General features: G+C 41.8%; 1 protein-coding gene across 1 annotated transcript in view; it reads right to left on the bottom strand.

Moving 5' to 3' along the window:
- Window positions 1–15,088, bottom strand: part of DCAF12 (DDB1 and CUL4 associated factor 12) — a 39,083-nt gene extending 23,995 nt beyond the window's left edge. The window contains exons 1-2 of the mRNA XM_004372329.1: window positions 14,655–15,088; window positions 13,331–13,585 (exon numbers count right to left, since the gene is read on the bottom strand). Coding sequence (XP_004372386.1) covers window positions 13,331–13,585; window positions 14,655–14,732 — 333 coding nt within the window. The 5' untranslated portion in view covers window positions 14,733–15,088. The remainder of the gene's footprint in view (window positions 1–13,330; window positions 13,586–14,654) is intronic.
- Window positions 15,089–20,745: the final 5,657 nt, after the last annotated feature.

The following is a 20,745-nucleotide window of genomic DNA, read 5'->3' as shown; positions in this document are numbered from 1 at the left end:
ATGGACCCAAACAGCCTGGAGTAAAAGTTTTCTGTCTTTTTGGACATATTTTATATATCTAAACTGCATGCACTATTGTTGTTGTGCACTGTCAAGTTGATTTTCTACTCATAGCGACCCCAGTAAACTGTGACTTGCAACCTAGAAAGATCTGAGTTTCTTCCATGGAGTTTGAGGGCTGGCTAAAATCTTAATACTTCTTTTAGTCTAGTCCTTTGCCTTAAGTTAGGGCTCCATTTCTACCATTCAGATAGGTGAGGAGAAAAGGTTTCACCTATTCACGTCCAGGAAATTCCAGCTTCAGAGCTGGACAGATTTAGGGTTGAATTCCAGATCGGCACCCTGTTAGCTGTGTCATCTTGAGCAAGTTACTTAATCTTTCTGAATCTTGTTTCTCATCTGTAAAAGCTGGGTAATATTGTCCACCTCACAGGGTTGCTAACAGAGCTAATAAAATAGGGTTTGCAAAATGCCTAGCACAGGGCTTGGCATAAAATAGGTGCTTAACAAACCATAGCTAGTAGTATTGTTACTATTCTGATGTTTGGTTAGTTTTGCAGGGTGTAAGAAAGGCTACGCACTGGATGAAAAACACCAAGATATAAAAGAGATGGAAAAGCTAAGTAAAGGGGTCTGTAGAGAAACCAAGAGTTTACCCCTAACCTCACCCTCATCCCTGCAGAAGAATAAGTCACCCTTAAAGGACAGGGCCTTTCTGTTTCTTCCTGGGAAACGACAGGGATATGGATGAGCTGCCACAGAATCTCTCCCCAGGTCCTCTGACAAGGGGCCAAGGCTTCATGCAGCTACTATAACACTTCCCAGAGTGGGGCTGCTCCACATTAACCTACTGGGATCCCTGCCAATAACTAGTAGCATGGCAAGGTAAGCTTGAGGCTGAACGGCTTCCTGTAGCCACATTCTAGGACAGAGGGGAAAAAAAAACCAAAGGCTGTTGCCCAGGAAAATTGTAAGATTAGTGAGTACATCTCTACATACATGTTTGTGTATGTAGACACATTCAAATGTATATACATAAAAGGACGAAGCTGGCTTAAAAAAGGGAGAGGATTCACAAGTTTCTAAAACCCAAGGGTATTTTACACTGGAGCCTAATGGAGGAAAAAAAAAGCAAAACCAAGGCAGGTCATACAGACATCAAGATAAACTACATTGCAGTCAACAGCAAAAGGCAGGTGGGCAACATAAGCCTGTCTGACAGGCCTGAACGCTGGAAAAAGGGAAGACTACTGAAATTAAAGCAGAGGAATCCACTCCCCAACCCGCACCAAGAAGAAGAATAAAGGAGAGAACCAAGATGAAGAGACACAACAAAAAATGGTCAGACAATATGTCTAAAAATTAAAAAACGTATATATCTTGCAATTCTAATTTTAGGAATTTATCCTAAGGAAATGATGATAAGTCAATAGTTTTAACTCGAGTGCAGCGTTTACAATAGTGAAACACCACAGGGGATTGACTACAGTCACACAATGGACTATTATACGTCTCTTAAAAATGATGGAGTAGAAGGGTATTTGTTAACATGGAAATCTGTTCATGCTATAATGGCGAATAAATATGCTTTTTAAAAAATGTATAACATAATTATAGGTATGTTAATTTTTCTACAATGAACACATATGAATTCCATAATAAAAAATGAAAGAAAGCAAGAAGAAAAGAGCCAGAGGCCCTGAAGCAATAAGGAGCTGTGTTCACTTAGGCCTTCAACAATGGACAGAACAACTGGGCACTCTGTCCAGTCCTCCTCTAAAAGCTAGTTTTGCCTGCCCACTTGCATCCTGCTGTGCAGGAGTTGAGGGTATGGCTGAGCTCAATAACCTGCCTGAACAATCAAGACTTTGTGGCTACAAACATTTTGGACTGTTCCTTGTCACACCCAGGAAACCCAGGTTGCTGGTTCTATTCCAAGGCTATTAAAGGCAAGACCACATGGTTATTAAAAAAAAAAAAAAAAATTACCTTTTTTTGGGTCCTAATTACAGAAAAAATAGGGCCCTGGTGGCGTAGAGGTTAAGAGCTCGGCTGTTAACCAAAAGGTCGGCAGTTCAAATCCACCAGCTGCTCCTTGGAAATTCTACGGGGCAGTTCTACTCTGTCCTATAAGGGTCACTATGAGTTGGAATTGACTCGATGACAATGGGTTTGGTTTTCAGGTTAATTACAAAAATAATACGTAATAATCTAGAAATTTTATGACACATTGAAAAGTAGAAATTAGAAAATAAAAACCATCACCACCATGAGATACTGAGTTAACAATCTGGTGTATCTTCTTTCAGGTCCTCCACTATACACCCACTCATACACTTTCTTTCTTTCCATTTATAAAAATGTGATCCTATACATACTATTTTATTTTATATCTTTTCATCTGATACAGTCAGTAACACATTCCCAAAGCAATGAATATACTTCTACATAATTTTTAATGGCTACAAGATAGCTCAGTGCATGGACACACTCACATTTACCGAATTTATTCCCTATTATTGAACATTTATGCTGCTTCCAATTTTTTCGGTAATACAAAACACAATGAACATCCATGTACCTAAATTCAGGTACCTGTGCTATGTCGAGATGTCTTACACTCTGAACTGTGAATCTAAACTGCCCCTCCAAAACATGGGCTGCACTGCTGGCTGGCCGAGACCAGACATGGTACTTCATATTGTGTTCTGAATTCTAAAAATTTCCCACTAGAATCAAGATTTTGTGGAAGGAGGGACCATATTAGGACTTATGATCATCCTGGATTTAAGTGACATAATTCTTTACAAGCTTTATAGCTAGCAAAATCCAGTAAACTGATTTCTAATCCCTGGTTCTGGAGGTCTCTGTTAAAAACTGAAGTCCTGAGGGTCAGTTGTGGTAAAATGCCAAGTGATGCCATTCAATCAGAAAAATAAAAGGATAAAACAAAAGGATTGGCCTACTAGTCTGAATTCATACAAAATCCTAATTTCTTCCTATGGAAGATGGAAACTGATTTCTATAGTAATCAAGGATGCTAATAGTTAATGTAGAAATTATTCAGAAAAGAACAATTTCTATACAGGACAGCCTCAACTCTTCTTTCCCTGATGGCATTTCCAGGTAGAAAGTTCTTACTAGAATTAATAGGAAGCCTTATCTCTAAATTGCAAACTACTGGAAAGCAGAGATTGTAATTACATATCTGATACATTAAGAGATTATAAACTTTTAAGAATAAGTTATTACAACAATAATATAATCCCTTTTCTCTCACTCTTTATTTCCTGAGCATTATAACCCAAAGACACGGTTGTCTATTTGCTCACTGACAAGCAGGATCTCTCCTTGGTCTTATTCTGAGCTCCAAAAAATTCCTTGTGTGAATGGGGTGAGTAGAGAACTCCTTTTGCTGCATATCCTAACACTGCATTATTGACCCCCTACTACACTCCTGGAGCCCTGGTGGCGCAGTGGTTAAGAGCTTGGCTGATAACCAAAAGGTTGGCAATTCAAATCCACCAGCTGCCACCTGGAAACCCTATGGAGCAGTTCTACTCTGTTCTACAGGGTCACTGTTAGTTGGAACTGACTCAACGGCAATAGGTTTGGTTTGGTTTTGGTTTTTACTACACTCTTTTCCCCCAAAGAAGATGTGTAATACACAACTGTGTTCAATCTTTTCAACAAACAAGACAAGCCATAAATGTAACTGGAAAAGGCCACTTTCACCATTGTTTTTAAGAAAAAGCAAGGTTTGTTTGGCTGAAATAACATTTTAAAAAGGGAGTATTCATTGCCAAACAATACCAATAATAATGGAAATTAAAGAATGCAAGAACACTCAGAATTCTATCTTTCTTTTCAAATCTGTTTTTCATTTGTTGGGTTCCTCAATCACATGCATATACAACTGCACATGCTATAATCAGCAGAGACAGAGTTCTGTATTTCGGTTAATCAATCAAATGTTTTGCACATTATTACAGTCTTCATAATTATGTTACCGTCTACATAATACACAGATCTGATTTACCATAATTTACTTAAGTATTCTCCTATTGTTAGCATTTAGACAAGACAGAGTCCAATGATTATTTTGCTGAAAAAGGCTCTTCTCTTCCTGGGGATAAATTCCTAGCTGTGAAAATATTAGGTCAAAGGCTATAACATTGTTAGGCTCTTCACTCAACAAACAATATACATAGATAATACAAAGTGACTTTATGAAACTTGTTGGTATAAATGTGGGTTTTTTCTACATGTTTATATATTAGTCTCCTCCTAGAAAACGAAGCCAAAGCTTGAAAACTAATGGCCTAAAATAACAGACCTAAAAATCTCTCACCTTAAGTTTTCATGTGTGTTAAATGAGATCAGGAATAGGTCAGTAAGGAAAATAACCATTTGTCAAGGGCATCTTCAAAGTGCAGAAACAAGATTTAATTGCACTTAACTGGCTACTATACAGATACAGTGAATCCTGTGAATTCGGTGGGACTGCCTTGCTCTTCCAGGCCTCACAAGTTTTCTGCTTTTGACATGGTGTAGGTCTTATCACTTTTCTATCACTCTCTGTTAGTGGAAAATATTTGAGTTTTCCTTCCCCGACAGATTTCTGCCTTACACAGGTTCCAGCTTTTGCAGGTTTTACTGTATAAACCAATATGCCTATGAGGAAACTCTTTCAGATCCATTAAACCTGAAGCCTCACCTGTGACCTGGGTGCTGTTTAGAAAATATAAGGAGGAGTCAAACAACTGGTCTAGATTTAACAAGGTGGTTAAAAAAAAACCCATAAAACCAAAAAACAGCTATATAGTATAAAGTCTAAGCCAGTGATTCTCAAATGCTAGCACATATGATAATTGCTTGAGAGCTGGTTAAATATGCCAATTCCTAGGCCTCACCAAAGGAAATCCTGAATCAGTACTAGGGTGAGGATCAGGAATCTGCATTTTAAACACATACTTCAAGTGATTTTGATGCAGGTGGTTCATGGGTCTTGCTTGGGAAACAATAAGCTGTCAGAAATCAAATATCCATCAATTTAAAAGCAAGCAGACGGGCAAAAAGGAGCCCTGGTCGCGCAGTGGTTAAATGCTCAGCTGCTAATGGAAAGGTCAGCAGTTCAAACCCACCAGCCCCTCTGCAAGAGAAAGATCTAACAGTTTGTTTTTGTAAAGGTTACAACCTTGGAAACCCTTTCGGGCAGTTCTACTCTGTCCTATAGGGTTGCTATGAGTCGGAATCAACTCGATGGCAGCGGGTTTTGGAGAATGGCAAAAGAAGCCATGCTTTCAGCTCACTGAACGTTTTACATCGTTTGCCTTAAAGGCAGCCACTCAAGAGGTTAGGGCCGGGGGTAGGGAGAGAAGGAAGGGCTCAAGGAAAGTGGGAACCAACTGAAGTAACTGAACACGTCTTATTAACTTTCCCCAGGAGTTAAGAGTTGGCCTGCTACTCTCCTCTTGGCAAAGCTCTACTTTTAGCAACCCAGACTCCCCTACCCGCCAAAAGCTGCAGGGCTGTAGAACAGACCTTAAATTCAGGGGCCATGCTGCTAAGCATGTGACTCCAATTCTCCAGATGAGAAAGGTAACTAACAGGATTATTCACAATTAAAGGCTAGACATGAACCAAATGGAAAAGGAAAAGAAAACAGCATTACCTAAGGAAGATAGCCCTTGCCATCCAATTCCTCAGCTAGCTGGTCACTGAATCAGTCTCTCTTGCCCTATACTTTCTGCCCTGCTTCAATTAAGTCAAATGGGTCTATTCAGTCTCACATTCCTTGTACTTTTCTGCCTCTGCTCTAGAACGGACACCCTTGTTTCCAAATTCCCATCAGGTGAAGCTTCTTCCTCCTCTAAGAAATCCTCTCTGACCACCCTATGAATGACTTCCTCCTTGGAAATTCATGAATAGCAATACTAATAAGGCATTTATGTTGTAATTAACTTTGTATGAGGCCATGTATCATATCCCAGCTAAGCTAAGCAGAGGCTGGGACTCACTATGTGTAGTGTTGTGCTTCTTACCAGATAAAATGGCATATTATCTTCCTGGAGCATTAATTTAACCAACAGATGAAGGAAGGGTTCGATGCCCACACACGATATTTTTATATTAAGAAATCCACGGATATATTACAGTACAAAATACACAAGAAAGTTTAAGATAAAATATGGAACCTGGAACTTCAAAAAAATTTCATCCTTGCTCAGTACTGTCCAGACACCAAGTACTGATTTACTGTCCTCTGCTGTTAGGGATATTTCAATGAAAAAGTTTGGGAAGTACTTGGTACAGTAGAAAGAATTCTGACCTGGGGTCCAAACTTAATTGCTGCCAGCTCACTATGAAATCTCAAGCAAATCACTTCCCTCCTTTGGGTCTGTTTCCTCAACTATAAAAGGAGAAATGGAGGGGAGTGATCAGGAATCCATTATCTTGACAGTCCCTTCCAACTCTGTCTGTCTGGGATTTGTTTAATATCACTGCAACCCCACACTAGACACAGTGTCTAGCTATACATAGGAGAAATTCAATAAATGATCATGGATTTAATAACTGCAGACTCAAACCACCGTTTGAGTCTGACTGTCACAATAACTCGGGGTGAGGGGACGCTGCTGGCATCTAGAGAGCAGAGGCCAGAAATACTAAATACCCTACAATGTGAGGCAAAGTCCAGATAACGAGAATCCACCAAAAACACCAACAACGTCTTTGTTGAGAAAAACTGCTCCAAATAAAGTTTTCTGGAATCCTTCCACAGGCCCTAACATTCCTAATCATTAATTTCCTTACATACAGAGGGCAGCCAAAAGTCTGGGAAGCACTACACTAGACCGGGTTTCTGGGGCCCACACCAGTGCTAATGTAAGCAAGGCTGTTCCAAAGATGAAGTTAAGGGCAGGGAATCACTGACGATAGCACCATCACATGTAAGAGACATAACTCATTCTACTCCTCTTCTAAAGCCTAATAACAGCAATTAACTTTGCCTAGAACCTCAGAGTTTATGAAGCATTTCTATGTGTATTTTCCATCTAGAGACACTCTGCATATGGCCCCAGGTGAATAAACCTGACAACACAGCAATTCTCTCACTTCCATATCTAAAATCTTCCTCCCAGTAGAGTCAAATATTTGGAAAATACTAATTCTGAGATAAATCTGAACATCTCTTACTAGAAAAAGAACAGCCATATGCCATTCAAAAAATGGCTAATTAGCAGTTTACTATACTAACTTATGGAGCCCTGGTGGTGCAGTGGTTAAGTGATACGGCTGCTAACCAAAAGGTCAGCAGTTCAAATCCACCAGCTGCTCCTTGAAACCCTATGGGGCAGTTCTACTCTGTCCTTTAGGGTTGTTATGGGTCAGAATCGACTCCACAGCAACGGGTTTGGTTTTTGCTTTTTTTATACTAACTTATACACGAGGTCGCCAAGAGTTGGAACTGACCTGGTGGAAACTAACAACATACTAACTAGAAAATACAGATGGATCATACAGGTAAGAATATTGTCAACCTATCAGTGCAATGGGAAAAAAAAGAAATGTACACCTGGCCAGGCCCAAGCCTTCTGCAAGCATTTTCAAAACATTTTTCTAAAAGGTTGCATCCCTTTGGGAACATAAAATAGTTAATAATGCTAACATAAAAAAGTTAGTCTTGAAACAAAAATCTGGTCAGAACAAAACCCCTACATTTAATCATATTTCACTTTCCTGCATCTCAAATTGAGTTTTATATCCTGCTCTGACGATTTTAGAAATATAAATATATAAACTCAGGGACATAACATTGTAGTTATTTTCTCAATCCCAGTGCCTATCATTCTATCCCACCTCCCGAATTAGGCTGCCTCAATCTGGCAGCCAAAACACAGACAACAATGGTCTTGTCCGCTTAATTATGATCCACCAAGTCCATCTGTGAAGTCAGCAGTGTACTTATGACCATGCTTTGGGAGACAGTGAGAAAGAGAAAAACAGCCCTGCCATCTGTGAGCTGGCCTGGTACTATCAACTAGTTCTTGGTATCTTCCTGTTAAAAATAATTTCAAAGAGCATCAACATCAGACAAGGTCACTGTGTGACTAAAATAATAACAAGGTCACTCTGTAATCTCATCTGACCACACAAAAACATGAACACTGTCTAAGCCACAAAGAGATCAAACATCCCCTTAACCTGCCTCATATTAGTGACCGCTTCATCTTCACCAATTAGTTTTAACCTCCCTCTAGTCTTCTCTCCTTCTAGCTAAGATACCCAAATATAAAATTTCCCACTTCTTGACAGTATCCAATCGAAAGCAAAGCCTTGCTTCCTTAAACCTTCCCCAGAATCACCTAAGAAGCCCAAATCTTGTAAGTCCTTTCTAACACCCTCTTACTGAGTGGCCCCATGGTTCCCTGTGGTATAGGTTCTCTTTAGCTGTAAGAAGTAATAAAAGTGAGCTTGTTCTACTACTGGTGGGTTCCTAGTAGTCTTTGGCTGGAGGACACTGACAATGGAAAATTAAGAGTTCATGTCTAAAATTAAATACCTCAAACTCTGCATCTGACACTATCTATCACCACCCTTCCTCTCAAACCGCCACCCCCTCAAAACATTCCCTTTCTTGAATTGTTTCCTGTACTATCCTGGCTTACCTCTGGCCTCACTGCTCCCCATCCCAGTAAGAAGGTGTTCTCCAAGGTTCTGGTCCTTAGCTCGTTTCTCATAATCAATGGTTCCTAACCATTTCTGCCTCGCAGCTCCCTTTGAAAACTAGGGACTATTCCCTGCACCTCACCCTCAATCCTGCCCAGAAAATGCACAATCAAATTTGCAAGTTAAGAGTGCCTGCTCTTCCATATCCCATGTTAATGTAACAATTTCAATAGTCCCTTCTATGTAAATGACTCCCAAACCGCTAACTTCAAATCTTCCCCTCTCCCAAACTAACTGAGGGAAAGCACAAAATTAAACTAATTTTCTCTTCAAATCTTCTTTTTAATACTCATCTTGTTATTCTTCCAGTTACCGGGGTTCAAGACATCAGAACTAATTTTGACTTATTCCTCTGCAGTGAATTAAATCTGAACATGTCATCATCTGCAAATTCCACCTCTAAGATGTCTGTTGTATATCTCCTCACCTTCTCCAACAACACTGTTCTGGTTTACCACCTCATTACCTCTCAGCTATACCATGGCACTAGCCTCCTATGACTGCTCTCCCTAAAGCATCATTCCAACCACATCACTCCCTGCTTAAAATCCTTGGGTCATTGTCTTCCCATTCCCTAGAGAATAAAATCTCAGCTTCACATTCAAGGGCTTCCACAATTTGATCCTCATCAACCTTAATCTCACAACCCTCTTCCAGACACTCAAAGCTCTTATCACATCAGATCCTCAATATTCCTCATAAATGGTCAATGCTTTTCCCCATAAAAATCCAGATTTTCAGCTTCTCTTTAAAAAGACAATCTGTTAACACCAGGCACAAATTCCTACATGGCAACAACTGGCTGGAGCCAAGAATGCCTTCTGAGTTTTCAGAGCTCCCACTACTCCTATCTGTCTTAGGCCTGGCAAGCTCCCCTCATTTAGTTTTTCTGTCTGGCTCTGTAGGCAATCTGAGTTTGTAACCCTAGACTAAGAAAATATACCTAACCATCCTGAACGAAAGACCCATGTTCCAATTAAGGTTATACTATCTTTATTCCTTTAAATAATTTAGTAAAAAACTGACCATAACCAAAAAAATATGTATCATATTTTTACGACCATATTACTAATGATTCAAACACAGGTTGGCTATCCTTGCTGTTATTCCTGTGCTCACTGGACTTAGGAAACTGGTGTGTGAGTGTGTGCGCGCGCGTGTGTGTAATGACTGCCCCTAGCTGGAGAGTCAGCCCACAGCATAGCGAAATTCACATAAGACGACTCAATGCCTCATTAGAAGTTTCAAATACTTAACCTGGAAATGACCTGGCTTTTTAGAATCTGTGTATATTCAGGAAAATGCTGATGAATATTCTGACCTACTAGCAGTAAAAACTCCCTCATAGCCAGCCAACAGAGAAACAGCTTCTAGTAACAGGTTATTTTAGAATATGAGTGGTGTAGGCATACTTTTTCCATTAAATACATTTAACTATAAGTTCATTAACGGCAAAATTTCAACCAAAATTTAATTTACTATTGAGAATCCAACATAAACTGCCCCCCACTTGCGATCTGAACATATTTATCCAAAGATAATTTTAATCGCTTAAATAACTTTCCTTGCTTTCAAACTGAGGGAAGTCCCAGGGAGTGCCAAGAGCACTGGAAAAGGCTTTGGACTAATTTTATCACTACTAGTATTTCTGAATAAGTAAGATACGGTTGCCAACTTGCAAGTATTTTCCAGATGCAATCAGGCACCTTCTCAGCACTGGATATTACCACTCTCATTTTACAGATGGGAAAACAAAGGCACAGATAAGGAAATCATTTGCCAAATGTCACAAAGCCCAAAAAGCAGTGTTCCTGTTTCCCTGCTTTGGTTCAGGAAGCTAAGAAAAACAAACGCTAGCTATAAAAAAAAAAGCACCCCCTCCTCCAAACACTTTAGGTCGTAAGAATGTAGGAAGACGGAAAGAGGACTTTATTAAGAGTAGGTTAAATTATTACTTAACACGCTAGCCTTCAAAATAGTGGCAATAAACTCAAGAAGCAGGAGACTATGATGAGTAATTCAGTTTACATTCAGCTACATTTGCTGGGCAACTAACTGTTACCTGCAAAACACTCTGATGGTGTATGTGGGGAGTGGAATGAACTCTTCCAAACAGGAGATGCTTTTTTCAGTGACAAAGATGACAGCTGTCTTAGGCCATGAGTGGGCAGGCTGAGAGACTAGGAAGTTTTGTGGAGGCTTGTCACCACTACTTAGTTTTGAAAGGCTTCTGTTAAGACAAACAACCTTTAACAGAAAAGGAAACAAAAGCTTGGCCCCAGCCACCATGGTATTATTTCCTTTCTTAAAATTCATGTTTAAATCTTTACCTGTGTCCTTTACAAACACTTCTAGAAGTTAACACTTCCTGGTACTACAGCAATTACCTCTTCCAACTGATTCAAGGTGTTTCTCTGTCTAGGTTCAATCTACTCAGCCGTTATGACTGCATTACTTGTCTACTCACATAGGGTAGAGTGAAAATGGAGGGAGAAGTTGGGCCTAGATCCAATTTTTTCTCATGCTTCTTTCTGAATCATGTCCCATCTCCAAACTCTGCCTCTTTTCACTTGCCATTCCTCTGACATCACGCTACTTGTGCCCTTCTGTTTCAATCATATGTATTGTTTGCCTTTTTAAATCTAGGTCTGTAATCATGCTGGTTATATAGCTTAATGATTTTTTTTTCAAAGTTTTCCCCTTGATTCACTTTTAACTGTCTTCTAAGTCACTCTCTGTAAAAATACCATACCCTCCTTGTATCACTAATTTTCCTCTCCTCTGAATCCTTTTCAGACTACTTTCCATAAAGCAAATGTTTACACACTGAAATATACCACCAGAAACACATTTCCTGCTTTCCTTATAGAAATAGTTCATGTCTGTTATGGATTGAATTGTGTCCCCCAAAACATGTGTGTCAACTTGGCTAGTCCATGATGCCCAGTATTGTGTGACTGTCTAACATTTTGTCAATTGATGTGATTTCCCTCTGTGTTACAAATCCTACATTTGTGATGTTAATGAGATGGGATTAACAGCAGTTATGTTAATGAGACAGGATTCAATCTACAAGATTAGGTTGTGTCTTAAATCAATCTTTTTTGAGATATGAAAGCAAGAAGTAAGCAGAGAGAGATGCGGACCTCATACCAAGAAAGCAGCACCGGGAGCAGAATGTGTCCTTTGGACCCAGGGTTCCTGCATCTGAAAAGCTCCTAGACCAGGGGAAGACTGATGACAAGGACCTTCCCCAGAGCCAACAGAGAGAAAGTCTTCCACTAGAGCTGGCACCCTAAATTTGGACTTCTAGCCTACCAGACTGAGAGAGAATAAATTCCTGTTGGTTAAAGCCATCTACTTGTGATATTTCTGTTATAACAGCACTAGATGACCAAGACAATGTCATTCTCATATTTCACTGTTTATACATCTTTAGATTCTATTCCTTAAAAAAAAAATGTTTGGATAAATTGGAATTCTTCAAATTAAAACTTTGTACATCAAAACCCATCATTAAGAAAGTGAAAAGACAATCTACAGAGTGGGAGAAATATTTGCAAATCATATACAATCTGATAGAAGTTCAATATCACCTGATGAATGGATAATCAAAATGTGGTACATACATACAATGCACTATTACTCAGTCATAAAAAGTATTGATACATGCTACAAAATGGATGAACCTGGAAACTTTATGCTAAGTGAAGGAAGTCAGTCGTGAAAGATCACATATTGTATATTGTATGATTCTATTTATATGAAATATTCAGAATAGGAAGTTCACTAGAGACAGAACAAAGATTGGTGGTTGTCAGGGGATACAGGGAGGGAGGAATAAGCAGCAGCTGCTTAATGGGCTAGGGGTTTTCTTTTCAAGTGATGAAAATGTTTTGGAACTAGATGGTGGTAGAAGCACAACATTGTGAATGTACTAATGCCAATGAACTGTTCACTTTAAGGTGATTAATTTTATGTGAATTTCACCTCAACAAAAAATTTTTAAAAAAAGAGTATTTGCATTATTTACTATTTTCAGAAATATTTTAAATATGTCATAGTATTTATTACATATAATTACACAGTAGTTCAAATACGTTAAGTATTTTAAATACACAAGTATTCTACATACGTCCTTATGCTGGCAAATAACACTTAGGTTTTCATTATCATACATCCTGAATGATGCCATAAAAGTCTAAAGTGTTCCTCTGAGGCCTCTTGACTTAGAAAGCAACATCAAAAGGCAAAAAAACCCCAAAAAACAACAAAAACAAAAACCCCAAAACAAAGTGGCATAAACAAAGCAAAAACAGGTGGGAAGAAAAACTAAGTCTAGAAGAAGCAGCACATCAAGAAGAGACCTAAAGAAATAGATGCTTCTGAAAACTTACTAAAAAAGAAGCATAGAAGCCAGAAAAGGAGTAAAAACAAAGAGGAAGAGGTCATCAACAGATAGAGGGGAATGGAAAGGAGAGTAAGTCAATCTCCTCCCCAAAGATAGGGGAAAAAAGCCTTGAGAGGTTCTAGAGCATGTGGAGCCACATATCCAGGACCTAGGAGAAAGTTCATGTCCACAAGACAATATACTTACCGTGTTGCATTTTGTACCACAAACCACTTGCCTATGATTCAGCCACTGAGATGCAAACACTTTATTAAGGGTCCCAAGGTGAAACTCTCTCTCCTTCAGGAGACTGGGAAGCTGCTGTGCTGCATAACCATGCAACACTCGGAAGTAGCTGGTTTCACTCTGTAGCTTGACTTCTCGGCTCTTCAGGTAGTACACTAAGGACCTCTTCACTGGGGGGAGTTTTTTCCTTTTGTGAAGTGAGTGATCCCAGCCAAACTGTGGAAAGTAAATTAGAAATCAGGCCTTTAGCTACCTTCCTTCAGAACAAGAAATTCCACTGTATTAAGGAAATCACCAAGAACTCATCCTGCAGCCTTTACATAGAACAGGAATACCACAAGAATCTTAATCCCAAAAGTCCAGTTTAATACTTCTAACATTGAAAAGATGCTGTTCATACCTACCTGTGTGAATCACAAAGGCCACAAGGGAACGGAAGCAGAAAAGAACAGGACGTAAGGTTTCCTAGACCTTTTAGGAGTGAAGGATTCAGATCCCCCATTGCTATCCACCATAGGGAAGGGAATGAGGGGCCAAGTGGTTCCCATACCGACCTAGGCTGCATCTCAACCCAGCCCTTTCCTCCCATTCAGACTGCACTCCCCGCAGAGCCTTAAGGGGGCAACCCAAGGAGAGTGATTGGGGTCCTAGGTCTTCCAGGGATGCACTATCAACGGCCGCTCCGTCACCGTGCCCGTACTCCAGTCAGTTGCAGAATTCGACAAATCAAACACAAACGGGGTGGAGGGCACGGGAAATGAGAGCCCAAATCTGCGTCCAACAAGGTCTTCCCCTCCAAATGGGGAGGTATAAAAATGGTACTTGGGAATTGCAGTTTCTCCTAAGCGTCCAAATGTCAAAAGGCCCAAATTCATGGCTTGGGTATCCACAGGAAGAATCTTTCTTCAATGAGTTACGAATCCTTCCCGCTTCCCGGGGCCCCTGGAAAACAGTCTTCATTCCCCCACCCCGTATCTCCTGATTGATTCTGTTCCAGATTTCCTTTTACTTCGGTTTCCCCTTCCTTCAAGGTCCCACTCCCAACTGCAGCCTCCAGCGGAGGCCCCACTTCCGAGTTCCCCTTCGGCTCCTCACCCCTTCGGTCTACATGCTTTCCAGTAAACTCCTGTGGGCCCATCCGTGACCCGATAGGCCCAGGCCTCGCTCTCGTCCCGTGCCTCTGACTACAGACCTTAGGCCCCATTCCAGTCTCCTCATCTGTGGACTTTAAGCCCCTCTTCGTGCCTCGGCCTTAATACCCATACCCCGGGCTCTCAACCCTCACCTGCAGACCCTGAGCGTCGCTCCCAGCTCCCGGCGAGGCGGGTGCTTTCCGCTTCCTGCTAACTGCTTTCCGGGCCATAGTAGGCAGAGCCGCCGCGGCCCCGCAGCCACATAGGGCGGGGGAAGTGAACGGCAGCCGGACGGCGGGTCATATACTGGGCCCCGGGACCGCGCACCGTAGTGCGCCCGGCCCTGAAAGTGGCCCGGACACGGAGTTGCAGGTAGAAAAAGGGGAGGGGACAGGAGGCAAGAAGGGAGGGAAAATCGGGGCTGGGGAAGGGAAAATAAAAGGGAAGGGAAGGCCGGAACAAGAAGCTACCGGACGACCGAGTCTGGAAACGACGGCGAGCGACTAGAACCAAAACACCCCCTCCCCCCTCCCGCGCGCCGTCACTCTTGCGCAGCCGCACTTCGCACTTCGCGGAGCCACTGCAAAGACGAGCGGGGGCGGGGTTTAGAGCCGAGAGGAAAGTTCGCGGCTGTTGCTTAGCCCCCTTCCAACGGTTGTCTGGCGGCCGCTGGAAGTGGGCGAGCCGGGGGCGAGGGAGTCCGGCTTCTGGGCGCCGACCTCGAACCCCAGCCTGCCCAGTCCCAAGCACCCGGCAGTGAGGACGACCATTCCTGCTCCGGGAAGGAGTCCCTCCCACCGCACGCCTTTACCCTGGAGTCGCCACCGGGGTACCTCTCATCCCCCGCGCCCGTTTCCCCCGACCTATCCCAAGCCGTGCCCCGTCGCAAAGGGCCGGATGCTGTGGGGAAAGACAGAAACCATCGTCCTCTGAGGGTGGGGAACGTCTCGGATTCGTCGTCAGCCTCGCCAGAACTTCCCACCGCAGAGAACGTCTCCCCCGGCCCTGTGGCCGCTCTCTCCCCACCCCTGGGAACCCTGAGGCTCCATTCTCCACCCCGCCTTCTACCCCTCCTTCCCCCGTTTCCTTTGAACCTCTCTCCGGTAGCGCAACTGCCCGCCTCAGTTTCCTTCCGCTTACGGTGACCTTGCTTGACCCCTTTGGATTCCTATGACCTGCCGTCCAGGCTACATTGTCTCTTGTGCTTTATGAAATAGGCCTTACTCTGTAATTTAGGTTTCTTACGTCTCCCATACAGTCCTAAACTGGGGAGGAGACGTGATGGTCACTGTCAGCCTCCCCTCCGGGCCCAGCTTTCGTCTCCATCAGGGCAGGTTGAACCACAGGAAAGAGAGTGGCTATTTTTGCATTCTCAGGCCAGTGTGGACTGACAATCGTCACCATGCAAACAAGGGGGCTTCTTCAGGATCACCCTTGCCTCCATTTTCAGAAGATCCTGTAGGAATCTGAGTGCCAGCCACCACTTTCCTCAGACAAAGAAGCGCTTCATGGAAGCAGGATGCTGTTGCTTGGGGCTGACTGGCCTCAGGCTGCAGTGCCCAGTTACCTGCTGGTCCCTTCAGGCTTCAGGCCTCATACCTCCTGGAAGCTCTGTTGGCCCATCTGAAGTTCTGCCTACAAGGAGATTTCGATTTGTTTTCCAAGCCGAACCAAAGACAGATTGAGACGGTTCTCCACATCCCAAGCTGGCACTGCCATTAACCCCTAATGCCACCTTGGGAAAGACAGCCCTATCTTACTTGTTCAGGCCTGACCCCTCAGAGACATGTACACAGTGAGTGGGTCAGAAGTGGGTCAGCTTCCTTTTTTGAGCCTGTTGTTCTAGTTCTGTCTTGCCTCACAATGCCCTGAATGACCCAGCAGCCCACTGGGCAAGAGTCTGGAATTTCATTGAGAATCCCCAGGTTAGGACAGGGTTGGGCTGCATTTGGATCCTGGTCTCCTCTGCCCATGTCAGAGAGGCACAGCGGGCACTGCTGCAGGCTCCTTGAGATTGGTGCTTTATCTTGACAGTTAGGGATCCTGCATCCCAGGAACCATCCTTGAATGCATTTCCCAGCAGAGCTTATATTATTTCTGTGGAAATAGAATGAAGGTCCATTTGGAAGTTCAGAAGTTCACAATTGCTTTAAAAAGACTGACAACACCAAGTATTGGCAAGGAGTTACAATGACTGGAACTTTCACACATTGCTAGAGGGCATGTAAATCGATTGAACAAATTTGGAAAAATGTGTGGCAGTACCTACCTATTAAAACTAAACCAACAGCTCTACCTCTGCTTATAAACCTAACAAAAATGAGTATGTATGTCCACCAAAAGGCACCTACAGGAATGTTTATAGCAACCTTGTTTATAATAGCCCCAAATTGGAAATAGTTCAAATGTCAATCAAAAGTTGAAAAGATAAATTGTGGTATATTCACACAATAGAATATTACATGGATAAATCTTACAATGTTGAGTGAAAGAAATCAAACACAAAGCAATACATACTGCTTAATTCCATTTTTTCCCTTTTCCCCCGTCCATTTTTATGGGGTGCAAAAATAGGCATAACTAATCAATAATAATAGAAGTCAGAATATTTGTTACCCTCGGGAGTTATTAACTGGGAGGGGACCAGAGGAAGCCTTTTGTTGTGCTGGAAATTTCTGTATCTTGAGCTGGTTGGTGATTATACTGGTGTATACATATTTAAAAATTCATCAAACTTTACGTTTAAGATTTGTATACCTTATATAAATATGGGAGGAGCCCTGTGGCACAGTGGTTAAGCTCTCAGCTGCTAACCAAAAGGTCGGCTGCTTGAACCTACAAGCTGCTCCTCAAGAGGAAGATGTGGCAGTCTGCTTCTGTAAAGCTTACAGCCTTGGAAATTCTATGGGGCAGTTCTACTCTGTCCTATAGGGTCGCTATGAGTTGGAATCGACTCGACGACAATGGGTTTTGGTTTTTAGATAAATATACCTCAATAAAAAGAAATATTCAAAATTCTTTAACCTGGGCTCTTCCTCTGTACACTTAAAAGAGACAATCAGGCTAGGGAAGAGGAAAAATTAAAAAGCCACAGCCTTAGTCTGAAATGAACCTGGAGAAGACATTTAATTCATCACTTTGCCTTCAGCACTAAAACCAAAAATACTCTGCAGACATACAAAAGCCTGGAAACCATCCTTGTCTCTTCCTATTCTCATGCCCTCTCCTTACACAAACACACATCTATTCCATCATCAAGTCCTGTTGATTTTTACCTTCTAAATATCTCGAGTCTATTCTTATCTCCCCACCACCATTAGGACCACCCTAGTCAAGTCACCATTTTCACTTGCGTGAAACATTTGCAAAGATCTCATTGATGGACCACATGAATCCACTCTTGCCTTTTTTTTTTTTTCTTTTCTGTTTGCACTCTGCATACAAAACCCAAACCCACTGCCATCGAGTCAATTCCAACTCATAGCAAATCTAGAGGATAGAGTAGAACTGCCCATAGGGTTTCCAAGGAGCAGTTGGTGGATTCATACTGCCCACCTTTTTGTTAGCAGCCAAGCTCTTAACCACTGTGCCACCAGGGCTCTACTCTGCGTATAGCGTTTTTTTTTGATGCAAATTTGATCAAGTTATCCCCATTCCCACCTCCAGGTTAACACTCTTCAATGCCTTCTTATTGCTTTTTGGATAAAGATAAAATCCTTAATCTGGACTATGAGACCCTGCATGATCTGGCTCCTAACTTGTCTCCAGCCTCATCCATACTACAATCCTTCTCCTATTTCAGCTCCAGCCACACTGTCCCTTCTTTAGTCCTTCTATCCAGAGATAACCAGTTTACATCTTAAAGTATGATCTTCCAGTTCTTTTTGTATGTACCTATCTGTGCTTATCTATCTATATGTAGATCCTTTAAAAGATGATTTTGAGCTATAGTATTTTATAACTTTAAATAAAAACCCCAACAGTTCTAATATTCTCCACTCCCACCCCTCCAATTCAGTTCTTGTAACCCTTTGGCCACCATGCAATGTGCTGCTAGAGACCCATCAATGGGCTGAGGACCCAAGACCTGTTCTACCCTTACTTTCTTTTTGGCTGGGTTTTGCCAGGAAGAATAAACAATAGAAAATACTATAAAATGCTTTGGACAGATTGAATTGTGTTATACATGCTTAGTAACAGTAATTCCTCGGTTATTTGCATAGATTTTCCGGAACAAACAGATGTTGCCACAATTCCCTGTACGACTCTAACCTTCACGCTTTGGAGCTAATTAACTATCCTTGCTAACAAAGGGGGAAGTGAAGCCTCAGGAGAATAGCATTCCCATTAGGAGAAAGGATTTGGGATTTTAACCCATACAAACCATAATAAAAACATAGCAAGGAAAGAGACTTGGAGGATATAGGAACATGAACTGGCACAGATGGTAAGCACTCAACAACTGCTTTCTGATGATGTAAAGATGTTAGACTTTGCAGAGCTCTCTGAGCCATGTGAATGGTAGTTACTTCACCCCCTGTGGAAATATTCATATCCTGGGTATGATGGTTAAGATTGTGTGTCAACTTGGCTGGGCCATGATTCTCAATGTTTTAATGTGATCACTCCCATAATTGAATATACTGTGAGTAGCCAGTCAGGTGAAAGGGAGCGTCCTTGGGGGTGTGGCCTGCATCTGAATATAAGCAGACGTTCCGGCTTTTTGCTCTCTCTGGATCCTGCGGCTGCCTCCTGTCGTCTCATCTCCAGTTCTTGGGACTTGAGCTGTCAGCTTATCTGCTGAACTTGGGATTCGTCCATCTGCACAGCCTGTGAGTGGGACCCTGCTCTCTGACTTGCCAATCTTGAGCTTGCCAGCTTCTGCGGCTGTGTGACTTGGGAGAGGTCTCTACCCTGATCCACGGACATGGGACGTTCTAGCCTTTACAATCGCATGAGCTATTTCCTTGATATAAATCTCTCTCTCATATATATTTATACACTTTACTGGTTTTGCTTCTCTACAGAACCCAGCCTAAGACTCTGGGGCATAGGTTATTAAAGATGGAATACATTATAGAGGCAGTTTATCTAATTAAACTCATACTTTTGCAGAAAACTGAAACCAAAAAAGCCAGGTCATGTAGCTAGGCAGTAGAGGAGTCAGAACTGAAACCAAGGGCCTATGGCCCAGATTATTTTTACTTTGCCACATTGGAGAAAAATATTTGGGTCCACTTGAAGTTACAAGTAGTATTTATTTTAGCATTTTTCTAGTGTTCACATGCCTTCTCTTTATTCAGAAACCTGAAATCTTTTATCTAGAACATCAACTAATTTGAGAGCAGAAATTCTATTTCTATATTTTCTGTATATTTTGGCACACACAAGTAGATTTGTGTTAAACACTAGCAACTTCCAATCACTTAAGAATTGATTATGTAGTTTGTAAATTATCCAGGTTCCTTGTTTTCTCTCCCTCATACTTCCTGCCCGTTAAGCCATCTCATTTTTATGAGTAACCTCAATCAGATGAGAATGGAAAGGAAGAGAAAAAACTTTACTACTATTAGGCTCAAGTAATTGGAAAAGATGAGAGGAAAAATAGCTAGTAATAAAAATAAAGAGCATCTCATGGTATCTGTGATCGTTAAGGTTGTGCGTCAACTTGGCTGGCCATGATTCTCAGTGGTTTGACAGTTATGGCGTAGTGTGTTGTTGTTAGGTGACGTCGAGTTGGTTCCGACTCATAGTGGACCCTATGTACAACAGAACGAAACACTGCCTGGTTCCTTCACCATCCTCAAAATAATTGTTATGCTTGAGCCCATTGTTGTAGCCACTGTGTCAGTCCATCTCATTGAGGGTATTCTACATTTTCGCTGACCCTCTACTTTACCAAGCACAATGTCCTTGTCCAGGGACTGATCCTTCCTGATAACTTGTCCAAAGTAGGTGAGATGTAGTCTTGCCATCCTTGCTTCTAAGGAGCATTCTGGTTATACTTCTTCCAAGACAGATTTGTTCATTCTTTTGGCAGCCCATCGTATATTCAATACTCTTCACCAACACCATAATTCAAAGACAACAATTCTTCTTCGGTCTTACTTATTCATTGTTCAGCTTTCACAGGCATATGAGGTGATTGAAAACACCATGGCTTGGGTCAGACACACCTTAGTCTTCAAGGTAACATCTTTGCTTTTAAATACTTTGAAATGTGTCATTTTGATTTCTTGACTG

The sequence above is a fragment of the Trichechus manatus genome, unplaced genomic scaffold, assembly GCF_000243295.1.
Source record: "Trichechus manatus latirostris isolate Lorelei unplaced genomic scaffold, TriManLat1.0 scaffold00016, whole genome shotgun sequence".
In the NCBI taxonomy this organism is placed as follows: domain Eukaryota; kingdom Metazoa; phylum Chordata; class Mammalia; order Sirenia; family Trichechidae; genus Trichechus; species Trichechus manatus.
Note: the sequence above shows the minus strand (reverse complement) of the source record. Positions and strands in the feature narration are given on the sequence as shown.